This window comes from Semicossyphus pulcher, unplaced genomic scaffold, assembly GCF_022749685.1.
Source record: "Semicossyphus pulcher isolate SPU_LCO1_2020_fin unplaced genomic scaffold, fSemPul1.0.p SCAF_8, whole genome shotgun sequence".
NCBI classification, from domain to species: domain Eukaryota; kingdom Metazoa; phylum Chordata; class Actinopteri; order Labriformes; family Labridae; genus Semicossyphus; species Semicossyphus pulcher.
In genome coordinates, this window is record NW_027211759.1 from 13037795 (window position 1) to 13064192 (window position 26398).

The 26398-nt window shown below is 42.6% G+C and overlaps 1 protein-coding gene across 2 annotated transcripts; it reads right to left on the reverse strand.

Moving 5' to 3' along the window:
- Positions 1-631: 631 nt before the first annotated feature.
- Positions 632-26398, reverse strand: dennd4a (DENN/MADD domain containing 4A). Of its 2 annotated transcripts, XM_069685684.1 has the most exons (31): positions 26237-26398; positions 20891-21222; positions 20460-20706; positions 20286-20355; positions 20028-20197; positions 18989-19227; positions 18818-18884; positions 18614-18672; positions 18359-18503; positions 17293-17468; positions 16855-16955; positions 15588-15806; positions 15074-15219; positions 14580-14600; positions 12934-13067; positions 12475-12607; positions 12071-12277; positions 11857-11985; positions 11613-11754; positions 10492-10614; positions 8751-8861; positions 7544-7615; positions 6627-7447; positions 6322-6538; positions 5688-5779; positions 5433-5608; positions 4803-5175; positions 4175-4292; positions 3725-3887; positions 3571-3635; positions 632-2379 (listed from the first exon to the last, which is right to left on the reverse strand). In XM_069685684.1, exons 2-31 carry the CDS (start codon positions 21199-21201, stop codon positions 2243-2245), a joined length of 5184 nt encoding a protein of 1727 aa, XP_069541785.1. In that variant the 5' UTR covers positions 21202-21222; positions 26237-26398; the 3' UTR covers positions 632-2242. The 2 variants fall into 2 exon arrangements, with proteins under 2 accessions (XP_069541785.1, XP_069541786.1); XM_069685685.1 differs by lacking the exon at positions 14580-14600.

Sequence of the window (26398 nt, forward strand, 5' to 3'; positions counted from 1 at the left end):
GCCATAATCGGCAGATACCGATAACGTGCCGATAATGTTGTGCATCCCTAATTTGAACTGTTTTAGTGTAAAACAGTGGAACACTAACAGAGTTATAAATATATTTTCAGTGTTAACAATACAGATTACAAATCTAGGATGTGTAAACATTTTGAAAAACGATGTAGTTTCTAAATGTGAATCTTGTATTATATCAGAAGGTCCCTACCCGGGGTCCGGGCACCAAAGATCGCAGAGGGTGCGCGAGGGAAGATTAAATTTGCACGTTAACGCAACTATTAAAAAAAAAAAAATCAAATATAGTAGCTGCTTTGTAGGCCACACCTCTGTGAACTACAGGCTGATTGGTGCTATTTTTGCCCATAAAGATTTGTAATGAATCCCTTTTATTGTTTTGGTGTACGTGTGTGCGGGCTAGGGGGGCTCAGCCTTTCTTAGATACAAGCAGGGGGGGCTCCAAGGAAAAAAGATTGGGAACCACTGTATTATATGCAAGTATACAGGTGCGCCAACAACTGTTATATAACTGTCATTAAAGAGAGAGCCTGAGCTCGCTTGAAGTCTTCATAAAGATGTCAGGCATAGAAGGAGCAGTCAGCTTGGACAGAAATGGACGAGACAGCCATAGAATAAACGTGTTTATTCATAAATGAAAGCAAACTATTGATCCAGCCAGGGAAGATATTTGATTTCCTTTTTATATAAAAATCATACAAATTAGTATCTGTGTTACAAATGATAAATAATACTTGATAAACATTGTTTAAATTGAGTAAACAACAGGTAGACATCAAATGATGTTTTGGTCATCAGTGCTTTTTTTTCACATCTTACAAGGTGAATAAAATGCAAATGTACATGCTGTGAGACTGGTGATCATTCCAGCCGTGTGTAATCCAGCATCGTATCGAACCAAGTCTCTGTAGTGAAGTCCAGAAACAAGCTGCTGAGCTTCATCACATCTAGGCAGGTTTTTGTCAGTTTATAGTGAAAGACATTTATAACACAGTGAACCATCACACGCATTTTTTTTTTAGAAGTGGTTTTGAACTAGGGCAGGTCGGAGCTGTTGTTCTAACACCTTTCACATTGAGTGTGCTCAGTGCAAACAAGGTCTTTTTATACACTGCATGTCACACAACACACAGTGCACTGTTGTCCCAATGTCTAAAACTGATATCGACACCAGACAGTGAAGACCTAAAGGAAATATTTAAAATACTAGAATCGAATATTCTGTACATTATTATAGATCCATTATTGAGTCAATAAAGTTATTTATTTAAAATGTTAATTAAACCAACAGAAATTTATTTTTAGTTTTAATTTATCTACAATTAATTTGATTGTACTGTTTTGGAGGAAGTCTATCCTTGGTGGTCCCTTATAACACATCACTCCTCAGTTTAAAAAAGGTATTGCTTAAAAAAACCTAAATGAATCACAGGAGTAATATTCCCTTCTGGGTTCTTTAGGTAAAGTGTACAAAAAAAGGTCAACAAATAAACATTGTGCATATACATTAATTGAGTTCTCCCTTCTTAATACAGAAATATTATTGTATTTCCTCCTTTTTGATCGAGTTAGTGTATTCATGCATATAAGCATTACCCTGCCACGTGCACAGGGTGCAGAAGAGGAGACATGTCTTTGCTTTCGTTCACTGCATGTAATGGAAAAATGAGACAGGAGAGATAGTCCTGCAGCTGTCAAATAAAAAGTCACTTAAGCGTGGGGTGCTAGGTCGCAGCGGTACGTAAATGGGAATGAATGGCAAGGACTCATCTTGCCAAAGTGCTTTGTAAAAACATGAAGGTCTAAAAGCAAAGTACTTATTCTACACACACACTCAACAGTCTGAACAAGGTCACCAGGACCATTTGGGAGTTTCAACAACGTGCCACACACTTACTTTTACATACTCGACTCACAGCTTCAACAGAAACAAAGTCATAAAATAGACTGTATAATAACTGTACAAACGTGTTACTATAGTGATACATGAAAATACAGTGAATATTATAATATGTACAAGCACAAGACCTGTCTCTCCACGCCTCTCAGCTCTAACAGTATACAAGAAACTCATGGCAGTTGCTTAAGTGTCCTTTTCACATTGTGCTTCAGAGCTGTGTGCTCCTGTCAGGTGAGCTGGTCCTGAGTGTGAGGAGTCTGAGTCCAAAAGAAAAACAGCAGCAGTGACTGTGGCTGAAAGGGAAACATGGTGGGAAAGAAGAAGAGTTCACAGACTGGGCTCCCCAAAAGTCCTCCTGCACTCCATGACCCCCGCTCCAGGGGGCCGGTCACAGTTGTGTGTCAGTTTAACCAGGTTGGGGGTGAGGCGGTCATACGCCAACTTGTACTCCCGGTCAAAAGCATCTGCAAGTAGATAACAGTTGGGTTAAAATGTGGATTTAATGTGTCATTGCCAGCACTTTTCTGCTTTATTATCTTATCCTTTTCCAAGTAGTTGATAAAGCATGACCATAACAGTTCTTGCATCTGTATTAAAAGGATGACAAGTCTACGGCCATAGCAGTGAGTTCAATGCTAACATCAGCATGCTAACGGGCACAAGGAAAACTCTGATGTTTAACAGGTTTAAAGTAATAATCTTGAAGATTTTCACTGATGAAAGCCTTTGCATTTGCAGTATATAGTATTATTATGGACTGGGTTTCTGGTGCAACTTTCGCGGAAAAAATCCCAGGCGGCGCAAAGTTAGTGACGCGTTTTCCATCACCCAGCAGTGGTTGGTCTGCCAGAGAGGGTAGGCGGAGCTAAGCAGCTGCTTTTCTGGTCTCTGCAAGTGTTGCGAGTAAACAGTAATCTACTATGGCTGAACAAACAAAGAAAAGATCGATGACTGCAGATACAACTTCAACGATAAGTGAAAATCCAAAGAAAAAAAAATTCGACGCTCAGATGAAGGCAAACAGTTTAAAAAGGAAAGCGACCGTCAGCGAGGAAAATCAAGAGTTACAACCGGAGCCAACTGTGGACGTCACACATGTGACACTGTCTGGATATCTGGGAAGTGTGCTCCCGCAATTACCGTTTATCGCCATAGGTGCCGCCAAAGAGAGCGAAACTGAGATCTTCAAGATTATAACTTTAATATTTACCATGTTTATATCTTAATTTAGCTTGTAGCAGCCTAACATTAACTAATTAGCTAAACTCAATGTACAGCTGAGGCTGATGGGAAAGCCATTAGTTTTGAGGTATTTAAAGCTAATAATGGGCAAATTCTGACCTGATGATGGCACTAGATAAAAAGTCAGGGAATCACAAGAGTGATTAAATATCATCATAGAAATATCTGAATTAGTTTGTGTGCTATCCTGTCAGGAAAGGGTTAAGCTACTTCAAAGGATAAGTGAAAACTTGCTGACGGCATTAGAGTAAATATCAGGGGAGCACCAAAGTCAGAGGGACTCAGCTCCAGGGCAACATGGATATTGGTACAACATTTTATGTCAATCCATCCAACAGTTGAGATAAATCAGTTTGGACCAAAGTGATGGACTGATGAAAGTCAAAATCAAGTTATCATGCTTTTGAACTTACTGATATTAATGTTGTGTTTGCCCAAAGCCACCAGAGCGAGGAACAATAAATCTCGATACAGACTCCTTTATGAGAGAGAAGAAAAAACAATTAGACTTTCCATTCACATCACCTTTAACTCGTGGCTTTACACTTTACATCTTTACGTCCTCACCTCTGTCTCTTAAAGCCGAGCTCTGGCCCCAGCAGCTGGATGATTTGGCTCATGGGCTGATAAACATCGCCCTTCTTAATGCTCCTCACAAAACCCTGCAGCAACTCCACCGTGAAGAGCTGCCCTTCTTCACACAGCCCAGAGCGAACCAGCGAGTTAGCACCTGCAAAGAACGGGAGATTAAAGTCACCCTGATCAAAGACGCATTCATCTCCATCCCTGAAAATCAACCCTGAAGGCCTCACAGTGATAAGAGGGGCACTACTAACAGCAGTCCTTAACTGAATAATGCATGATCTTCTAGTTACTTCATATGCATTAGTTAATTTGCATTTAAATATCTGACCTTGATCAAATTTGCCGATGTTAAGGGCAGAATTATTTCCTGAAGTAATTTTACATTTTTTTTAATAGATTACACGTCAATCTGTTACCGCTTTAATAACTTACAATGTGTGTTCCACAGGACGTAGCAGGGTTGAACTTTGTCTTGGTGCAACTTCAGATTGTCCCACATAATCCTCACGAGCACCTGCTTACTGTCCTCGGAAGAAAAGCTCTGAGGAGTCTGCAAGTGGAAGATGAATTTGTTACAGAGTGTTACAGCCATTACAGTTTATACTTTTATATCTGTCAAAGTATTTAGTTTAGTTTTTAAGAAAGGGAAATATGTTCCAGAGCAAAATGAGTATTATCGATGTGATGCTATTATGCATGCTCCGTTGTGGCCGTGTCCTTTTAGAAACGACCACTAGGTGTCACCATAGTCATAACTTTTAAACTCTAACTGAAGGAGGTTTAAAGGAATAGTTCCTTATTTACGGAAACGCACGTTTGCTTTCATGCCAAAAGTCACAGATGAGTAGATCAGTGTGACTCTCTTGGGTGGTTAAAAAAACAGTATTGCTTATTCTGACCTCATAAAGCTAAGACCTAGACCTGAAGTGTATCAGTATTATCTTAATCAAGGCAAGAATATGTTACTAACTAAACTAAACCAACTACCAAAATGTCAAATAAGTCCTTTAAAACAGAGTGGATAAAAAGATGTCTTCATGGCTAAGGGGACAGTCTTTACCTGGTCGCCATGGCTACAGTGCTGCGAGGCCAGGATAAGAGCTGGCAGGTTACTCGGCAGCTCCAGCCTCCTGAAGTACCACACGAGGTTCCAGAAGACAATTGGATGCTGGTCGACAATGCTCGGGGAGGAGAGGGCCTGGTCACCCTCGTTAACAAGGAGGCTCTCCAGCTCCTTCCACAGGACCAGAGGGCTTAGGTAGGGCACCGTTACTGGGGCAGAGGCAGAGATTGGGGCTGAGGATGGCTTAGCCCTCCCGCTGCTCTGCTGTTCCTGCGGGCGAGCTTCAGACTCTGTCGCAGACATTTTGGCTTCTGGATTGAGTGCCGCCGTCGTGTCCTCCTCTGTAACAGGATTAGTTTCTTGAAAAGACCTGAGGGGAGACGCAGAGTAGATCTCTTTAAAGAGGCCACAGGGATGAAAGATTCTGGGTCTGAGCGTGCGGTTATGTGTGCGTGATTCAGTGCAGGGAATTAGCAAGACGGAATAAAAACAGAATCTAACACGCGAAATCCAAGACAGTTAATCTCATATTATAACTACAGTCCTTGAAAAATGATGGCAGCACCTGATTATTTATGCAGATTACGTGTACTATATGTGAATTTACACTGTGAAGGCATCATTTACCTCCTCTGTGGTCTCAGGTCTTTGATTTCCACGTTGAGGAAAGGCAGGAAGGCTGTGCCGCAGAAGGGACAGGTGCTGTTGAGGTTGGAGTCGTTTGCTGTCCAGCCTGCCATGATCTCCTCGTCATACACCAGACAGTCGCACGTCTTACAGAGCGAACAGCTAGACATCTGCACCTACAACATAAAAGTAAACGTTATTAAGACAATTCAATCACGATAATCTGAAAGGCATTTCCATGTATGAGTATCTTACCTCGATGGTGTAATTAGGAGATGGTTGAAAGCGCTTGGTGTCAGGGGAGGAATCAGGAGTGTGAGGAGATTTGGATGGAAGTGCCAAACCACCTGCATACGATGGAGGATTATACAATTAAACACACAAGGCAAAGCCAAGATTTAACACAAGCACCTTAACTGTAAGTATCTGCATTGGAAAAAACAGCATCTGCTGATGGCACAGGTATTTTAGATTCACATCGGGGAGTCTGCGAGAGTGCATGTGAGCGTGCATGCACGTGTGAGTTGGCATGTTTATGTTTAGCACAGGGCCTTCATGTGGCTGAGTGCAGAGGAGCCTACTCACTGAATCAGCCCTCATGCCTGCTGGCCTAGTTTCACACAGAACAACACCCGACTCTCTCCATTACTGAGCCCTGCTCTAACTAAATCTAGACTGTCAAGAAGTGTTTTGCTGAGCATTAAAACACTGCTGCAGTTAAAAAGCCGTTTAATGAGCACAGCTGTATGCCAGCGAGACGTTTTTATAAAGACAGCAAACCACTTTAAATAAATGTGCTGTTGGACTAAGGCAACAAGATTCAATGTATCAACTTAAAACAGCTTTATTGCAACAATGTCTGTTTTGCAGATGGATTAAAGGAACAAACCAGAGAAGGAGTTGTGTCTGAACACCCTGTTGGGCGTGCTGGGGCTGGCCAGGTTGGTGTGACCCACAACAGGGCTCCTCCTGAGCCGGGACACGCTGCCGTGCTGAGGGGAGGTGAAGCCATCTGGGTCCAGACAGGAGTCGTTATCAAGCAGCGAGGAGCAGTCTGCCTCTCCTGAGGTCAGTGAGGATACACTGATGCGGTCACAGTTTGTATCCTGCATGAGAGGAGGAAAATATTCATTGTTGATTTCATCAGCAGTCATGTTTAAAGTACTAGTAAGTGAGAAATGGTGCACCACCAACCTGTGTTAATGAAGTCTGAGAGGACAGACGAGAGTAGAGGCGGCTGGCCTTCTCGGCCACGCCCTTCCCCGCTGACATGAAACTGCTCTTGAAGATGTCCAGAGTGGGAGTGAACAGTGAGTCCATGGAGAACGATGAGTTGGAGGGAGTAGGGGACGAGGGTGACACCAAGGAGGAAGGCCTTTCTCTGTCTTTTGTAGTGACGCCGAGAGGAAGAGACGGGGACGACCTCAGCCTCTCCTTGGGTTTGATGGGCAGCGGGAGGTGTGTGTTGGCTCGGAGCAGGGTGGAGGGTCGTGGGGAGGCGTGAGGAGACGAGGAGGCGCGAAACAAAGGGCTGGAGGGGTTCTGCAGGTCCATGCTGGGCGTGCGGCTGCTCAGAGGGCTGTTGCCATTATTCATGTACATCTCAATCTCTTCGGCGAGTTCACGGCGGGCTGTGGGTGTGCTGCTGTTCCCCTGATCGCACTCTTGGGCCGCACCGGTTGCCATCATAGACAGGGGATCAAACCCCCTCTGAATACCCGTCCTCCTCACAGTCCCAGCACTGCAGCTGACACTCCTCTCTCTGGACACTGTCTGCCTCTTTAATTCAAGGCTGCCCTCCACCAGACATTCCTGTTTATCCACCTCTGTCTCCTCTTCGACCTCATGCAGTCTGTCAGCAGCTGGGTGAGGCTGCTTTGAGCCAAGGAGAGGGACGGATAGCCTCAGGCTTCCTTGTGCACCAGACAGGTCCAGAGATTTTGGCCTCTCTGTTTTTGGCAGAACTCCACACAGAATCGCCTCATTGGGTGAACTGGAAACAGGCCTGTCATTGCCTGTGACAAAAAAATATGTTGTAAGACATTCAGCTCTAAAACAGTAAGAATAAGATCTGTGGCTTCTTGGTAATCTTCTTTAATGATAAAACTTACCTCCACTGACGTCTGGTGATTTGTAGCTTCTGGTAGATGGAGAGATGCTGATGGGAACCTCAGTCTCAGGTGCTGGAGATTTAAATCACATCATATTGTGAGGATGACAGAAGTAATTCAATCATGCAAAATTTACAACATAAGAAAATCTTAGATTTAATTACTTCAAAGGATTCATTTGATTTTATCTAGAAACACGTCTGTGCTGCTGGAGTTTAAGCCAACACAAAACTGTCGCAGTGGGGTGGAGAAGGTACAACAGGCAGCTTTGTGCTTCCTTAAAGGGGACATATCATAAAGTTTTTTAATTGAATTATTTTTCAGAGCCTCTCCTTCCTCCTGAAACGAACCAGCCGTTTTGCCATTTAAAGGTCAGACCTTAGCCATGATTGACTGACAGTATTTGGAATGACCGCATAGCCCCTCCCCCATGTGTGCGATCCTGCACTGTCACTCCACAGTTGTAGAAAACATGGCTGCTCTAAGATCGGTTATTCGGCCTTATATGTACGAGCCAGAATCGCCGGGAGGTATCAGAATGTTGACTTGTCGACAAGCTAGTGCAAGAAGGCCGCCTGAGGTGAATGACGGTGAACGACGATTGGTCGATTTAAGCGAAAGCAAGGTTCTACGTAGAAACCTGCAGCTGTTCTGAACGGCCCATTTCAGAGGCGACCTTTTTAAACATGTCATTCTGGAAAAACACGGAATTATGCAGTTTTCACTTTTTCACTGTGAACAATAAACACACATGAGAACATCCATTTAAAAGATATGGCCCCTTTAAGGGACAGCTGTTATATTAAAATACCGCTGTGTTTTTTTCTATCCCAAAAACTAAAGAAAGCAATTAAGCTTCTGTTATAACATCACACTAATGAGTGAGGACTTTTAATCAGAGAAGCTTAAACAGTGATTGGTTTCGGACACAGCATGTTGTTCTTTGCAACAACATCTTGACAAATCCTGTCATGCAAACAATGACCTGCTTACATAACACAATCATCCATCAACAGAATCTGCTCCCTAAAAAACATCTAAATATAACAGCAAATGGACGGGCAGAGAACGCATTACAGAACACCCACACTGCGATATGATACCCCGGCTTTTAAAGAGAGAGCGCTCACATTGCTGCCAGTAAGCTGCGATTTACTCGAGCAGAGAAGGAAACTTAGTGTCAAAGATTAGCTGATCTATAACTCACTGGACTGCCTCGGTCCTTTCTCTTCCATCAGCGGTGTGCTGACGCTCTCCCTGCTGCACATCCTCTCCTCCTCTTTGGACAGTGAGTCGTAGCCTTGGTCTGACTGTCCACCTGAAAGAGATAAGAAGCTTAACTTGTCAGGGAAACTGTGATTTTTTTCACCCTGCTTCCTTTCCGGAGAGCTGGGTGCATAAAAAAACAGGTATTTCATTTAGTCTCCATGGATGCTTCGTAAGAAACAACTGATCTAAGAGTTATTCTGCATCAGAGCGTGGTTACATTCCCTACAGCTTACAACACGCAACACTCCCAGAATAGAAAGGCAGGAGCAGCAGGCGAGGAAAAGAGTCTTTGAATGCATCATATTCACAAGGTCAAACTGCAGGGAAAAGTACAAAACTCCTCTGCTGTGATTTGTTTTATTCTCACACAATGTTCAACTATTTGCTACACGGATATAAGACAAGTCAGAGGTAGATTTAAATTCATGATATTGGAGCTGTAGCCTTCTGATAGATCACTATAATCCCTGCTGATTGTCCTTTTGATGCATTATTCATCATGTGAAGTATTGAAGAAACTCACAGTTTACCGAGCCAACTAGTGCTCAAAGCCTTATACATTTTATACAAGTAACTGTTATCTCTTCACTATTTGTTTATTATTCTACATGGACAAAACAATATTTTCTTTGTTTTTTGCAGTTTTTCCATCTTACATGCAGATTATTGTTACACAACACCTGCTTAAAATGTATAAATGTGCATGTGGCGCCTGACGATTGCCTAGTTTAACTTTTAAATGTCATTTGAGCACTTATTAAAGTTATAATCTCGAAGAGCTCAGTTTTGTTCCCTTTGGCGGCACCTATGGCGAGAACCGGTAATTGCGGGCACACTTCCCGGATATCCAGACAGTGTTGCATGTGTGACGTCCACAGTTGGCTCCGGTTGTAACTCTTGATTTTCCTCGCTGACGGTCGCTTTCCTTTTTAGACTGTTTGCTTCATCTGAGCGTCAAGCTTGTTTCTTTTTCTTTTTCTTTTCTTTTTGAAGTTGTATCTGTAGTCATCGATCTTTTCTTTGTTTGTTCAGCCATAGTAGATTACTGTTTACTCGCAACACTTGCAGAGACTGGAAAAGCAGCCGCTTAGCTCCGCCTACCCTCTCTGGCAGACCAACCACTGCTGGGTGATGGAAAACGTGTCACTAACTGGGCGCTTTGATTTTTTTTTTTTGTGATTTTTTTCTGTGAAAGGCTTTCATCAATCACCATTGTGTTACCTCATTCGGTGATTCATAGTGACTTAACAGACATTTATTTAGATGAAAATCTATGAGATTATTATTTTAATCAATTATGAATATTAAATTAATTGTATTATTTATGTATTTACTTTTAAATGTTCAGATGAGCTGCTGTAACACTTGGAAACAATAGTTATAAGGTGACATGATTTTAAACGCATTGTAGGCACTGGAGCCCTTAACTTCTTTCTGTAGGTGTTGGGTGATTGACAGGAAGCAGAATGTGCAGATTAGAAGATGTTTGAACTATTTTATTTGAGCAAAGTGACATTAAAGCAGAGAAGATATTTAGGTATCATACAGTTTAGCCACTTGTAGGGTGTTGAATTAAATCAGGCCAAAATTGATATTAGATTTATCCAGGGAGACGGGACACGAGCTGTAACAGTGACACAGTTAAGGGATAAGGAAGAAAGCAGCTTTTGGCTCCTTACCTGTGCTGAATCCATCATCACTAGAGTCCATTTTAGTGAAGTCGGTGTCGATGGAGGTGCGCTCAGCAGAGTCATTAGCACTGTCCAAACTGCCATGACTGACTGTGTCGAGATCGCTGCCGTCTGAAGTGAGATAACAGGAAAAGGAAACAAAGACACAGGACCGTCAGGATTAAAGGACCAGCTGGTTTGAAATCACTGTACAAACACTCAGTGAACGGTGCTGTTATCCTTATCGTCACTGCGGAGCTGCTGGAATGCTTTGAATGCCACAAAGGACGCCAGAGTGCCAAAAGACAATCAGCATTGCACATTTCTTTTTTAACTCAAAGGAGAGCAGCATGAGGGTCGGACGAGTTACTTTTAACTGCACTAAATGATGCAACAAATGTAATTCTCAACATAGAATGTAACCACATCGGGAGTTTTGTGTAATATCCTCCTTTTGATTCAATGACCTCAATACAAACAACGTCACAGTGTACACAGTGTGGTGTGAAGCATAATGTTTTCATCAGACCTCCTCTCACAACATGGCATTATGGTAATGAGAGTCTCAGTGGGTCGTCGCGGGAATAAGGGACTGACATCAAGAGCAACCTGTGTGCTGAGACTGCTGGGGAGGGAAACCTCTTCACTCTGTTTAATTAGTGTCATTATAGAAAGGCGGGTTGGGAGCGAAACGCGCTTTAGGAGGCTGCAGTCAGGATAAACCTTGTTATGAGACCATGAAAGAAGCCTTGAAGAAACAACTGCACCCAGAGGATCAAACTCATTTATATTTCTATTCATTAGGAACCAAAGGAGGCGAGAAAAAACCCTCTACTTTCAGTCTATCACTTACTGACTTTGTGCTTCAGTGAAAAGTAACTACAGCCGAACAATCTCAAATCACTTCTGACCTGATTAGTCTCGGGTATAAAACGCTGACTTTTATTCTGTTTTTAAGTATAAGTATAATTTTACCCCATTTAATATCTATTCAAACTGCTGTTGACTTGAGGCACCAGTGCGTCAGAGACTAACATTATCAGTAATAAAATACTAAAATATCAGTGTGGTTTCCCGCTGATGTTAACATGATGATGCGTATCTCCCGAGTCAGGCCCTCAGTATCTTACCTGAAAGCTGAGGATCTCTGTGCAGAGTCTGTTTTCTTCCTGCTTGCTTGAACTGGAGCACACCGAGGACCACGTTCCTCAGCTTCCCCCACAGAAAGTAGCCTCCTCTGGTGGTGGAGGGCCACGTGCTCTCCAACACCGCCTAGAACAATGAACATAAACAGAATGTAGTCACACTTTGTCAATTCTTCTTCAAATTTTCTGTCAGATTAGCTTGTATGAATGTTAAGTATACTGCACCCACCTTGTTGTAGTAGCCATAGGTGATGGCATTGGGCTGAACTCCAGCTTTCTTCATCTCAAACAACACCCTGACAGCCAGGACAGGCTGGCTGTACTGTCCACACAGCTGCAGCAACACACGGTAACACACCTTGACAGGAAACATCACTAAAATTAAGAATTTGCACTTCAAACAAATTGAGCAATATAAAAAGCTTTGAGCTTTGTCGTCTCACCTCATCTGGAGCCTGCAGCTTCTTGTCCTGCATCTTCCTCAGCACGTCGTAAGCTGTGCGCAGAGCCCGCACCTTGGAGTGGCTGGTGCCGACAAACCCTGGCAGGCAGATGAACCACAGGCCGTAGCAGTGGCGCAGCAGACACTTGGACCACATCTGAGGCATAGATGAATAGGTTTTGGCCATCCTTTGAGCTGATTTGATCTCCTGAGATGAAGAAAGATCACATGTAGGGATGAGTCATTGTACTTTGGCAACCAGATTTGCATTTTGCATTTACATTTATACCTTATTTTTGTGCAGAAGTAGAAAAAGGTTTCCATTCTATATTGTATTTCTAGATTAAATCAGTTGGTATTTACTAGATTTCTTTAAAAAATGTTTGAACTACTCTGAGAGCTGACCTGTTTGGAGCGTCTAAAGATGGCCGTAGGGCTGGCGGGGCTGCTGTGGCGTGAGGCCATGCCTGCTGATGAAGGATTCGGTCCCTCCAGCGGCTCTAGAAGCTCAGCATTCAGCACAGGGAACCCAGAGTAGCTGCACAAAGACATAAAATCAAATATATATTAGACCTGACATGAACAGAAACAGCAATCCAACATAAACAGTGGTAAGCTAAGGCAAGCTTGAGGACTGAAATAAGAATCTAAAAGGCGACGTGTTCCAGCTTGAAATAATCACAAAGGCTGAAAGCAGTGACAAATTATTGAACAAAAGAGACGGTTAACGTTGTGTCACTCCTTCGGGAGCTGCATTGTGTCTTTGAGAAGCGCTCTTGCAGTGCTTGTCTGTGTAAGGCCGAGTGAAAGAGAGACACAGCCTGTCTTGTAGCTGTTGTTTAGTTATCGATCTGCAGTGTGTACCTATAGCACAGAGGATGCTCTTCTCCCTGTGGTAGTGGAGGCAGCTCTGGAGGGTTGACATAGACCGTGTGCTCACTGCGGTGTGATTCATCCAGTTCGATCAGTCTGGTTTCCTCCGGGCGTTCACTGTCCATCTGGTTTTTCAAGAGAAACACACACATTCATCATCCTTCTGTTTCCCAGTTTGCTCATCGTTCTGCTATAAACAAATATCCATCGGCGCTCATGCTGCATGGGACTCTGATAACAGTACGAGCCCTGAGATCAGATATGAGGGTCAGTGAGGACAAACAGATGTCATTAATGAGTCCATCTGCATCAGAAATATGGCTTTGCCGAGGCTTGATCCTATGAATCCTTCAGGACGAAATTAATCTAGGCCGCAGTGACCCGGACAAAATTGATGCCATGTTGCTCTAGGGACATGAAACCATTAAACTGAACCACTTTGGCGGCCATGCTTGATACTAAACTGCCACTTTTCCTTCAGCTCAGAAGTGACTGAGTAATCTGCTGCAGGGAGAAAAGTGTTCAAAGCTCCTCTGCCCGTCTGAGAACAACAGAGGTATCACTCCTTTGAGTGGCAAGGTAAAGCCCACATGTTCTTTTTAAGAGGAAATCGCTGCAGAATAGCCGTCTGGGTGATCATTAGAAGCCTGAAATGCTGCTGTGCAGTCACTCGGCTTATCTAAATCGATTACCAGCTTATCTCGGACATGAGCTTCACTAAAACATTAATATTATGTCAGCGTCTGAATAGCTCCCCAGTGCTGCTGCGTTACAGGGTTTGTTCCACTCAGTCGAGTGGATGATTCAGTCAACTGACTCCCTCTGACCTATTTGCCCCTGCTTCGATTCTGCTCAGTGTTTCTCCGCTTGTTGCCCTTCCTCTTACACCCACGAGGCATTTCTCAATCACGCACTTGTTGTCAACCTCAGCAGCAGAATAGATCCGTGCTTCCACTTCCCGATAATAACCGCAATGACCACTCATACAGGAGCTCGTACCGTTCATGCAGGATGTTAATGTGACATCCGGATTTCACAAGTTTGCAAGAGCAGAGAGGGTTTTTTTTGGAGAGGAGGAGGATGTTTTTGTGCATTACAAAACATGTGTAGGCGGGATGTATTAACGAAAGCTGTCATATCCCTAAATGATTCACTCTACATGAGCCGGACTCGTCCACATCCGAAGGGATTTCAACAACCGAAGTCATTCTTTATTACAAATAGGGATTAGTGCCTCCAACTGTGTCTCTTTCGTTCTTCGTCATATTTCAAAGAGACTTTTAGAGTCAGGATAGTTAGTGTGCAGTCAGCAAATAGCAAGCACAAATAATTAATCTCACTGTCTCGGCGTCACCTCACAGTCGGTATCAGTTGTGCATATCTCCTCTGTGCGGTTCATTTTAATGGCACCCGGTTCAATAATGCAGATTGCTGACACACACCGACAGCTAATGCACATCCTCATATCCAAGTACTTTGCTTTCCTGCACTTTTCACTCCACTCCATCTTCAAAGGGACTCTGTATATTCAGCACTCGCACACTAAAACTCAGATTCTCTAATTACAATGGAAAACACTTTACTTTTGATCATCGATGATGTTACTACTGCTCAAAACACAGGCTTGGGTTTCTTACCTTGCCTCCAGTGGTGAATAGCTACCAGGCAGGGGGCCATGATGACAAACAGAGCAGCAGAAAAAGACACAAAAAGGCAGAAAATCAGAGGAGAAGAAGAGGAAAGACCAAAAAAATGACAGAAAAGCACTTTTAGAACGGCTGAAAGGAAAAAGGAAATTAAAGATGAGAACTGCTTAGCGCTAAAGTTAGAAAGAGGCTCAAGGGAGATGTTGGAGTGTTAATTACACCTTGTTTATTTCTATTAGTTCCTGTTATTTGCTTATTAGCTCTTCCAAATTAGACCTTAATAAGGCGTCTTGTTTGAGAGGACAGCGTGTGATTAATCTTTCCTCTAAAAGCCCCTTAAAGCTTCTTTCCTCTGCAGGCAGGTAGAGCCCAGACTAAATATTGTTCTTGGTGGATTTGTTCCCACACAGCAGAATTATGCCGTTCATGCGATGAATCGTCTCTGACACAGAAAATCCATAATAAAGATTAGCTGCGAACCTCACCTTATCAACACACTCATCGAAGAAAGCCAGGCTGGCGTCTTTATCACTGACAAAGGAGCACTCCTCTATGAAGCGGCTGAACATTTGGGTCTTGGTCATGAGGGAGTAAAACCTCTGATTGGAGCGGTCTCTGCTCTTTAGAAAGCCTATAAAGCAGAACAGATTATGTAATGACAAACATGACAAGGGGGAATTAATTTGAGATTACAAAACTCGACATTCACTCATCAAGCTGTTTCAGGAGGCAGATTTAAAGGAAATGAATACTGCGGTATGAAACAAGTTGTTCCTTGCTTGCATAAGAGCACACAGATGTGCTATTAATCATGCTGAGGCTTCAGCTAAATCACAAGAGTCATTACAAGCAGCGATTTAGGCCAAAGTTTGATGTGGCAGAACTTAGACTTTAACCCAACACTACAGCAATAAATCACATTGAGGCACTGCAACAATAGCTTGTCAGCATATTTTTTGTGTTTACAGTATAACATTACAGACTGAGACTGAGGTGTACCTTGTATGTCAAAGAGGGAGCTGGCATCAGTAGTCTTCTCAGAGGGAGCCTGGGTGATGGGCAGCAGGTAGGAGCGGTAGCCTCTTAAAATGGCCGCCATGAAGCGCAGGAATGCCTCCTGGATCTCCAGCTCAAGAGTGTGGAGGCTCTTTCCACCGTTCAGCTCACTGTCAGTTACTGTGTGCTCCATCTGCACATCTTCACGGTTAAGCTGGCCACCTGAGAGCACACAAAAGAAGGTTATGCAGAATAAACACACACAAAAGAAATGGAATTGCCTATTAAATACCACACAGCTGCAGCACAGATGACCTTTATCAGAGAAAGACAAGAAAAGAAACGTAGAGCAGAAGCTAAATTGTTTCAAATGTGCTAAATGTGGTTAAATTGACTCTTGTTTAACAAGCAGATAGCTCCACCTACACATTAGCCAAATAAAAGCTATCTAAGTTATCTTTTAAAAGTGGTACAGCCATACCTTTGTGCTAGTTGTACAACAGTACAGCTAGCATAAAGTCAGGCCATGCTAGAGCTACAACAAAGCTGTACTCAGAAGCTAAATGCTAATGTCAGCAACTAACATGCTCACAAGGATAATGCTAACACACTGGTGATTAGCATGTTAGGTTTAGCATCCTAATTTAATGTGCTAACGTGGAACATAAAGCTACATAGCTAGCTTGGCTAAAACAAGTCTAACACACTGATCAGAACAACAATTGGTTTTCATGTCTTTATGTTTTTTTGTGTTCTGGTTCCCTGTCCAAAAAAAGACCATGTCACATAACATCACTGTTTTTTCAGGTCAACCAAAATGCAGTGTGAAAGCAGAAAACATCAAAGGTAAGTGTTTATCAGTCCCAATCAAAGAGCTTCTGGGATTCATTTTGCATCCATTTTTAACCGTAACAGAGAAAGACATCCATGAAGAGGAGGCGGATAATTCTGTTTTTTTCAGTACATACATAAAAGAGCCAAACTCATTCAGCAACATGGATTGCTGAAAGTTTATTCATGAGAATGATGGGAAATGGCTAATTTAATTAAATGTAAATCAGGCAGGTTGAAAGGGTATACCATTAAGACGTATTTACACTTCTTCCACATCATCTCCTGGGAAGCACTCAACAGCTTACGTTTATATAACAATGTAAGCATGCGTCGAGTTTTCCTGTAAAATTGCCTGTACAGGCTGACTCAACACACTCAAGCAGCCAGCCTAAATTATTCATGAAACCATAGTGATACAGCATCAGACTGGACTCACCTTCAATAAGCTGCTGATGGAGCTTATTCAGGGCGTTCAGGAGATGTTTACAGGCTCGCCTGGGCAAGATTTTCCACGTTAAAGCCTTCTTGTCTTCTTTTCTGAAAACACACCATATGGTTTTCGTTACATGGGAGGATAATTAAGAAGTGATATAAGGAGGAAGATGGATTCACAGAAACACTCACTGACAATTTAATCTCCACAAAAAGCTTTTAAATGGATATGGGACTCAAACAGTCCCCCAAATGTGCTTTACCGTACATAAAGAATATTTGACATTCCTGCTCCTATCATTACATAAGAGGCTCTCACAGACAGATACGGATAACCTTGCGATGAGCCTATAAAAGCTTAACTGAAGCAAATTTAGGCTGGGTGTCTTAAAGTTGAAGGTGGCCATTTATCACAGAGCGGTTGCGGTCAGAGGTCACTTACTGGGAGATTGTGTTGGTGTCCAGATCCACACAGCTTATGTCAGCCGGGGGCACGTAAAGGTCAAAGTATCTGGAGTCAACACCCACGATGAAGGGACAGGGTGCACTGAGAACATCGGCCAGAGCCAGTGGGCACAGAGGGATGTAGGGGCACGGCCAGTGGAAGGGGAAGATCATCTGAAGGGAGGGGACATTTTCATCAGTAAAATTGAACTTATTCAAACAATGGACCTTTTCCTCTGACGTCAAGCTCAGGGTGGAGAAATGTCATAATTTAATGTCATAGAGTTGTGATCCAGGTTTAAAGTCAAATAAGTTTAGAGTAGGCTATGTGACAATAACAAAAGACAATCTACAGTTAAAAGAGGACGGAAATTTGGAGGGAAATTTCAAGCTAAAACGCTAACCAGTTAGCTTCAGTCTGACAACAACTAACGTTAGCATTAAGCCATTAACTAGATAAAATTACTGTTAGCTAGGAAGTGGTTGAAAGTTACTATAAGGTTTGGCTGTGTTGCTGTTGATACAAAAGAAAAGGTGTAAATTCCAAGCTAACGTAATGTTAGCTAGCTAACAAGTGGTTAAATGCTAACATTAGCTAACTGTTTCTGGAGACAATGAATTGTCTTTTAAGTTGCTTATTAATCAAGAAGCAGTAAAATTAGAAATGTTGTCAGATACTGTCCCCTACATTTATATGACTCACAGCTGAACACAGTAGTACAACATTATAACAGCATTTTAAACTCCCACTCTGATTGTGAAGTCAGAGAAAAATGGCCACCACATGAGTATAGTGAATGCATTGTTAGAACTGAAACATACACTCAAAGGATGAAAGAAGATATTAAAACTAGTCAATCTCTCTTACTGCCTTCTCTTTTTGAAGATCTACATAATTGTTGTTGGAAATACATAACAACCAAGAGTCGTCTTCGATGTCATTATAATCAGTTGAGCCCTGCCTCTTACCTCATTCACATTGTTGCTTTAATCACATTAAAGACCACCCTCCTACGTGTAATTAAAAGGAATAGTGGAAAGGAAGGAACGAACAAGAGACTTACGGACACAAGGGCCTCTGTTACACTGGTGAGAACAGCTGGACGCAGGGAATGAACCAGGATCTTGTGCTCTGTGACAGCCAGCACCAGCAGAGTGGCTGCGTTCTTTGGACCCAGATTCAGGAGTAATGTGGAAAGGCTTCCACCACTACAGCACCAAAGCACACACACACACGAATAAATCAAGTGGTTCAAAAAAGCAGCAAATAAAATGTGTTTTCATGCTATAAATTTGGAGTTTCACTGATGTTTTCCTACCTGAGAGGCAGCGGAGAGGAGACAGGTTGGCTCAGTATCAGGCTGTCGTGTGGAGACAGCTGTGGAAGACACACAGGCATTAGAGCTTCAGTAGGTGGAGGATTAAGCTCATGGCTATAAAGACATTAATGTCAAAACAAATAAAGAAAGCATACAGGAGTGACGTCATTACTTCACTGATCAAATTTCACATTTTAAGCTCACCTGCACCAGGATGCGTGGTCTCTGTATGGAGGGGAATGGCACTGTTTGCATGAAGTGGGAGATGTGCCTGCGAGTAAAAACATCATCACTTAATAAAGCAAGACTAAGAATAGAACTGAATCTTTACACCAGAGTGACGGATAGACACTGAATCTGTAAAACACTGCTTACTTTTCAATAGGCAGTGCGTGCGGTCCAGAGATGGAGTATCTGTAGAGGAAAGTGAGAAAGCTCCTGAAGGACTGGAAGAAGGGCCAGTGTGAGAGCAGACAGATGCTCTTGTTGTTGTAAACACTCCTGGTCCCATCAGGCCCCAGATCAGAGCTTGGCAGGCCGAGCTGCGAGCGCTGACGCTCAGACAGGTTCTCCTCTGAGTAAGGCTCGTAGAACTGGATGGCTGCTCCGTACACCTGCAGGCAAAAGGATCAAATATAAGGGTGATGATCTGCATGTAGAATATCTAATACATGCACAAGTATGCACAAAGGGACTTGTTATAGTGATTCTAACTTTAAGATACAAACCACAGTAGTCTAATGTCCTCTGAAAGAACCTTATCATGTAAGATGTTGTGGCGGCTCCACTCGAGAATTTCCATCATAATAAATCAGCTAAATCATTGTGCGTCCTTTGAAGCTCCCAAATAAATAAAAATCTCACTCCAGGCATGAAATGCCAGGAGACTGGTCTGCAGACTAGAGGTTGCAGAGAAGGAGGAGTGAGCACTGAGGCATTCAGCATTTAAAACTTATGCCCCAGTCTGAGTGCTGCATGAGCTATCCATAATTCAAAAGATGAGCCGCAAAAAAAGATCTTTTATGCTGCATTGCTTTCAAAGACTAACAGCCATTTAGTATTCCTGCCACAGCCTTTAGACTATTTTTGATTCCAGTCAGAGTTTAGAAGTTGATTAAGATTGTCTGCTATTCTTAAAAACACAAATGCAGTTCATCAACAAAGTAATCCATAAGGGAAACGAGTAGAGACAGAGGGGTGATGGAGATGAAGGGGATGGCTAAAATGAGGACGGCTTTGCCGTCTGCTTAATGAATGATGATGTCAATGAAACTTAGGAGGACTCCTATGGGTGTAATGAGTTCCTTTGCAAGATCAGTATGCATGTTTGAAGGTTTCTTTACACAAAAAATGTAAAAAAAGATGATGAGAAAGGAAGATTTTTTTGTAACGCTACTGTAAGTAGGTGGTTTACCTTTTCTCCAGAGGCCCCCGTCAGTACAAATGTGGAAAAAACAGGTAAAGAGTGTTTGGTGTGTGCAGGCCAGCACTCGATCGTAGCCCCCATGGGCAGGCAGAACATAGGCACTGACTCAGGCAGTGGGAAGGACTCGTAGTCCTCTTCAGGGTACCTACACAGCAGACCTGGACACAAACACACAAGTCAAACTCTGTACTAATCTAAAGGCTTCATTGGTTTAGCCCTTAATAAAACTTCTCCACCCTTCTTTACCTGCTTTATATGAGATCGTGTTTGCTTTAGCCAGAGACTTCTTATAACAAAGGTAAACGGATGATCCCCACTGGAACAAAAGAAAAGACAAAGACCATCACAGATCGATCATAAGCTGCAATATTAGTGTTGACACACGTGGTGTATGTCTATGTTCTCCGAGCTCTGTCCCACCATGCTGCTGTTGAGGTTCTTGTCCACTTTGCAGAAGGTGTGAGGGGGCGTCTCCCCCTTGCCGGGGATGATGATGCAGACATCTGTGACAGCCAGTGATGTGTGGGGCTGGCTCTTCGGGGCGCGGCGGTAGGTAATGTAGATGCGCTGGGATGAGGAGCTGCTGATGTTGGCAGGGCGACCTGAGGGCGTGGTCTGGACGATGTGACATCCAGACTTCAGCTTCTCTTTCCACTCATACAGAATCCTAAAACACAAGAGAGAAACAGAGTGAATTCTTTTATGATCTGAAATTGACAGGAGAGCTTTGATTCAATGATACACGTCATATTAAAGGATGTGTTTGAGAGCAGATTAAAGTGACCCAAGGCAGAGGAGCGATTAGTGTTGCTGGGTGAGTAAAGGGTCAGTGACTGAGGATTACTGCTTACCCAAGATCTGTCAGAGGAGGCTTATCTCTGCCTCGCTTGAAGCACAAGAAGATTTGCGGGCCCCTGAGGCTGGCTCCATTGAGCTCTGCAGAGAGGCCCGAGGGGGTGCTTTCCACACAGGTGAAACCCGGGGGTACCTCCTCACCCAGGGAGCGGATCACCACAGCTACGTCGGTGATTGGGGCGTTGGGTTTCACAGACTTGGGACCGGCATCATCAAAGTGGAGATCTTCTTCCAGAGGCTTGGGCGAGTCGGTCAGGCCGGCAACCACAAAGTAGTCGGCTACACGAGGCCCTTTATCCTCCATCATTTCCCATTCCCACACGCTGGGCTGGAAAGAAGAGAAGGGGAGAATCAGATTGCTAGACGTAGCTTAAAAACAAAAAAAGGGCGTTTTTCAACAGGAAACAATCTGGCTGAGCAGACCAGGCTTTAAAATCTTTCTTGGAACACAATGTATTAATTTTCTGGCTCCTTCAATTGTTGCAATAAACATGGGAATAGAAGTATGCAGCATGCACATTACCTACATTACAAATGCATACTATGATGGAGAAATAACAAAATGTAGTGAGAGCATCTGGAAGTATTTAGTATGCATTCCTGTCTGCAACAACACCATATTTCACCATGAAATAAGGGAGGGTTTAGAACCGATGACCTTGCTATATGCCATGACCGATTATGTAAAATAAAACACATGCCTATGTGGGGGGAAAAAAGAGAAAGAAACGTGTGGAAAGGAAAAGTACCAGAACTATTTCTGAGCATTGAGAGACGCAGAGAGGGAGCACTGTGGTGCAGCAAAAAGCTTTTAGCAGGGAAATATTCAGCCAACGTAGATTCTGTGCTCAACAATGTCGGGAAAATGAAAGAAAAGAGGGAGCGCCTGTGAGTCAGCTTGTTATAACTTTATCACGAAGCATGGAGCCCTGGAAGCCCTCTCAGAGCTGGGGCAGCTCATTGTGCTTCAGCTGAAGAGCCTGTTTTATCTCTCTCAGCAGTTCCTCCACACTCACTAGCTAACTGATAAACAGTGGACTATTATTTCCCCTACTGGGAGATGAAGGAGTTAGAATAAAGTTATCCCCCTTGTCCGGGGCTGTATGTGTCACCGCTAGGAGCCATGGCACCAAAGAAGCTGTGACCATATCTCACCCACTTAGGACTTTAGCTTCCACTGGCTTTAAAGCTAACGCATGAGTGTGCGGCCATTTCCCCACGTGGCTGAGTGATGGGACAGAAAGCTGAGCGGTGCTAACAGGCTTAGAGCGCGCAACTGAGCACTAACATGAAAACATGGAAAAAGAAAGATAATAAACTGCACAAGCAAAGTCATGCTAGAAGAATGAGTGTGACTCAGTCGTCAGTCAGAGAAACCTTGATTTAGATATCTAGATGATTTCTGAGTCTACTCGTCCAAAACAATAACAAATTCAGACAGAAAAAATCTGTTTCATCAGCTGGTTTGCCTTGTATATTAGTGCGAATGGTCTTTTAAAATGACTCATCATCACAAGGTTGCTGGTTGACTTGCACTGTTTTAGACTGCGGGTGTTTCTAAGTGTTTATATCTAACTAAGCTAACGGCTGTTTTGATTCCAGTTATTCATGCTCAACAGTGTTGAGCCTTGTGGGCAAAACCAATGACTCAGCATGCCAAACAGGAAAAACACTTCAGCTTCTTTTGATCTCCTTCAACGCTGGATTTGATTAAATATGTTACATTGCAGCAGCGCTTTGGAATGACAGCAGCTGCCTTTCTCTTGCATCTTTTGTTCACTCACATAAGATTCAAAAAGAGTTATAAGCTGAACAATACATTTCTTTAAAAGGTTAAAAACATTTTGACAGATCCTTTAAGCTGAGGCTTAACTAGTCTCCTTGAAAGACTGTATTAAACTTTAGCCAAAATGTTTATGCATGGAGTGTCATAGTCCAGATCACAGCAGCTGAGCTAAAATGCTTAGATTCTACAGCAGCACAGAGGTTTGCAGCTGTGTTGTTGGAAGTGGCACTTAGCAGACTAGCAGTGTTGTGACGTTCGCAAACGATCCGATTCTTTTGAACCGCTCCTTGGTGCAAACGACGGGAACAGAGTCATAGGTGAGAGCCGTTCTTTTTATTGTTGTGCCCAACTGTCACTGCCCGCCCTAGATCCACTCCCCTTTATGCCGAAGTGATTAAGTGCTGCTAAACCTAGTCCACACGTGCAAATTGAAATTATAGGCCTATTGGTGGGATGTCTAAGTTCGAATCTGATCCTAATCTTACCCTATCATTATCCTAGTGATTATTTTGCAAATAAACCTAGAAACCTCCGCCCCCTGAAAAAAAAGAACGATTTCTCTCGGAAAAGAACGGAGCCATAAGGCTCCCTTCAAAGAGCCATAATTCCAAACGCTACAGACTAGTAGAATATCTCTTGTTTTGTCTATATATAAAAAGATAATAATTTTTTGAAAATTGTATTAAATTGATTAAATACTTCCTGGCAGCAGATTATGTGTGCCAGTGTTTCACATCTCAGACTGCTGTCCCTCTAGAATTCTTCTTGTAGCAAGAAGCAGTGAGGTACTGATGCAGCAGTACACCTGCACGGTCTTGAATGGCACTTTATTAGCCTTCAACAGAAAGACACTCGTCTCAACATGGTGACCACTCCAACTGCATGTTATAACTGCATGCCGACTATAACAAAGATAACAGAAAACATCGTTTTAACACGGCAAGTCAATAACATTGCAGGAATACTCATCTACATCAAACTTAGGTCCAACGTCCCACCATTCTGAGAGGCTATCCCAACATGCCCAACCACCAGGATGCTACAATATTATTTGGCAGTAAACTATTCACAGTTTATTAAAGGGTTCACAATTGTTCCATCGTCACTTCAAATCCTGTCAGACAGTCATCATGATGGAGAATTCAATTCTTATTTCCATTGTAATATGTGTCCACAATCCATCAGTTTTGGTGACCTTACAACCATGAAGTTAAAGTCCAACATTTCTCTGCTCACCTCTTTAATACCTGCTCTCAGCAGGCTTTGCCTGAGCGATGCTCAACATACATCTGATGGCATGGCAGATGTGTCATAAAATAGAGTTCAGGATTAAATATAAAAATAATCTCCAGTTCCAACAACCGCTACATCTACTGCATCTATTCCTCCCCCTCAGCAGGAAGCAGTCCTAAAATTACATCTAATCCTCGCCATGGAAACAACATTAAAGCCGAACACTGAACATTTCTCTCTCTGATGCTTAAAGGAGCCGGGGAACATTGTTCTTGTGAAATACAAGTCGACTAATGGGCTGTGTCATTAGCACATATGTTTTCTGTTTGGAAAATGTGAGTCCATGAAACAGCCTGGGGATGAAATGTTTGTTTAAATATTGACAGATGTAACCTGAATATAAAATATCACAGGTTCATGTTTTTGGGATTTCTGGTGTGTTTAATTGGAAATCTGAAACTCTCAACTCCCTGCTTTGTTTTTTGTCTTGTCTAGGAAAACTTGTCTTCTCAGCTCCTTTGAGACCTGCTCTAAAAAAAAAGCTTATAAATAGACCCGATTTGACCAGACTTTATACTTTATCTTCCACATGATTTTCTACCATCTTCTAACTATCTCTCATATTGCAGGCAAGCCTGTGTAATCTCAAGACTGGAAGTGAGTGAGTCACGGCCTCCCCAGAAACTGCAATCTTTTCATTCACCACAGTTTTCTTCATAAAAGCAGCACAAATAAGGACATGGCGGATTTCCTCTTCTGACCAGCTAACAAGCCAACTTCCCTTTTTTTGCAACCACTATTGTGTTTGTGAGTCACATCCAACCGTCAATTTCCAGTAATTTGCTAACCACTTGTGTGATAATTTCACCATTATTTTAATTTCAAGCTAAAGGAGCCACAGACCTAAAATTTTCCCACCACTGTCTGATGCCATTAAGCATCACACGTCTGTATCAGCTGCTCCCAGAGCTTCATTTTAAATATTGTACTGTCTGTGCTTGCACCATTGATTTAATGTACAAAACTTGATGCTTGTTAATACCTTTAAACTCTTTCCCTAACATATTAGATAAAGGAAAATCTGGAGTCTTGACTAAAATATAACTTCTTTAAATATAACATTGCTTGTCCTCACACAGAATCAGTTTGTAAAGATGGGACAGCCAAATTACAATAATATAAATCATGAAACATGTTTTGTTTAAAGCTTGAACTGTGGAAAAAAACATCTCAAACTGCTGGCTTGCCTGAGATTATATTCAATATGGAAGATAAACAGGAGCTTTACTCATTCAAAACAACATAATTGATTATTTATCTCCCGCACCTTTTGATATGACTTGCAAAGAACATTTTGTTTTCTACATTTTCCCCCAAGCAGTTATACAGGATTTCAACAGATAACAACTTAACAATAACCCTCTGTCTGCACTGTATTTCTGCTTTGCTCTGAGCAGCACAGTGTTGTTGTAATGATGGCCCCAGAGACAGAAGTGGCCCTGCTGGACGGTCAGTCAGGCTGTGCAGGGATTAGAGAGCTGTGTATCAACAGCAGGGGGGGCAGGGAGGAAGGGCAGTCTGCTCTGGGGAGGGAATCACCACAACATTTCACTCAGCATCTGCTCCCTCTTAAACACGGAGACAACCCTTTACCCTCATCAGCTATTTGCATTCCTCATGTTTGACAGGGGGTACCCCTCCTGTTTGAGGAGGAAACCACACACGCCCAACGACATAGATCCAGCAGAAAGACGAAGAAAGAATACTATGAAGTGGTGCTGAAAATATTAAAGCGTGCATGCTAAGCCTGCAGCGTGCATTACGTGCTTTTGGTTTGCCACGCAGCTAGCAAATAGCCCTTTAAAAAAGCCCACAACTGACCACAGCGACCATAATACTACAGAGAGGGGTTTCTCATGCCCACATCACAAGGAGCCATCTTATGGAGCATCTACACGGGAGGCAATGAAATACGCCTCCATATGACTTCATTGTAGCCAATGGGCGCACTGTAAATATATTATACACAGAATGATGCTCACCATAAAGCATCCAATAATTTTTGCAATGCATAAGACGATAATACAGCTAACCTTGCAATCGTGACGTTAAATTATCCTGATCAACCATCAAATATTCAGATAATCATTCACCTTATTGTTTGTATCGCTGACAGCCACCATCACCAAAAAATAAATAAAAGAAAAAAATACATCCCATAATCTCTAAATATAAAATATCAACACAAAAACACGTTAATTATAGAGACTGGGCGTGTTATCGTCGCGTGTTATTATTCTCAGTAAAAGAAGAGTGTACTCACGTCTCAGCACGACTGAAAGATGATGTCGAATAATGAGCCTACGTCGAAAAACAAGCTTTCTGTTGATGAGAAATATTGTTCCTCAGTGCCTGCTCCTGCTGGGTGTTTTTTTATCTGTCTAAATTTGCTATCATAAAATAATAATAATTCACAATGCGCCTG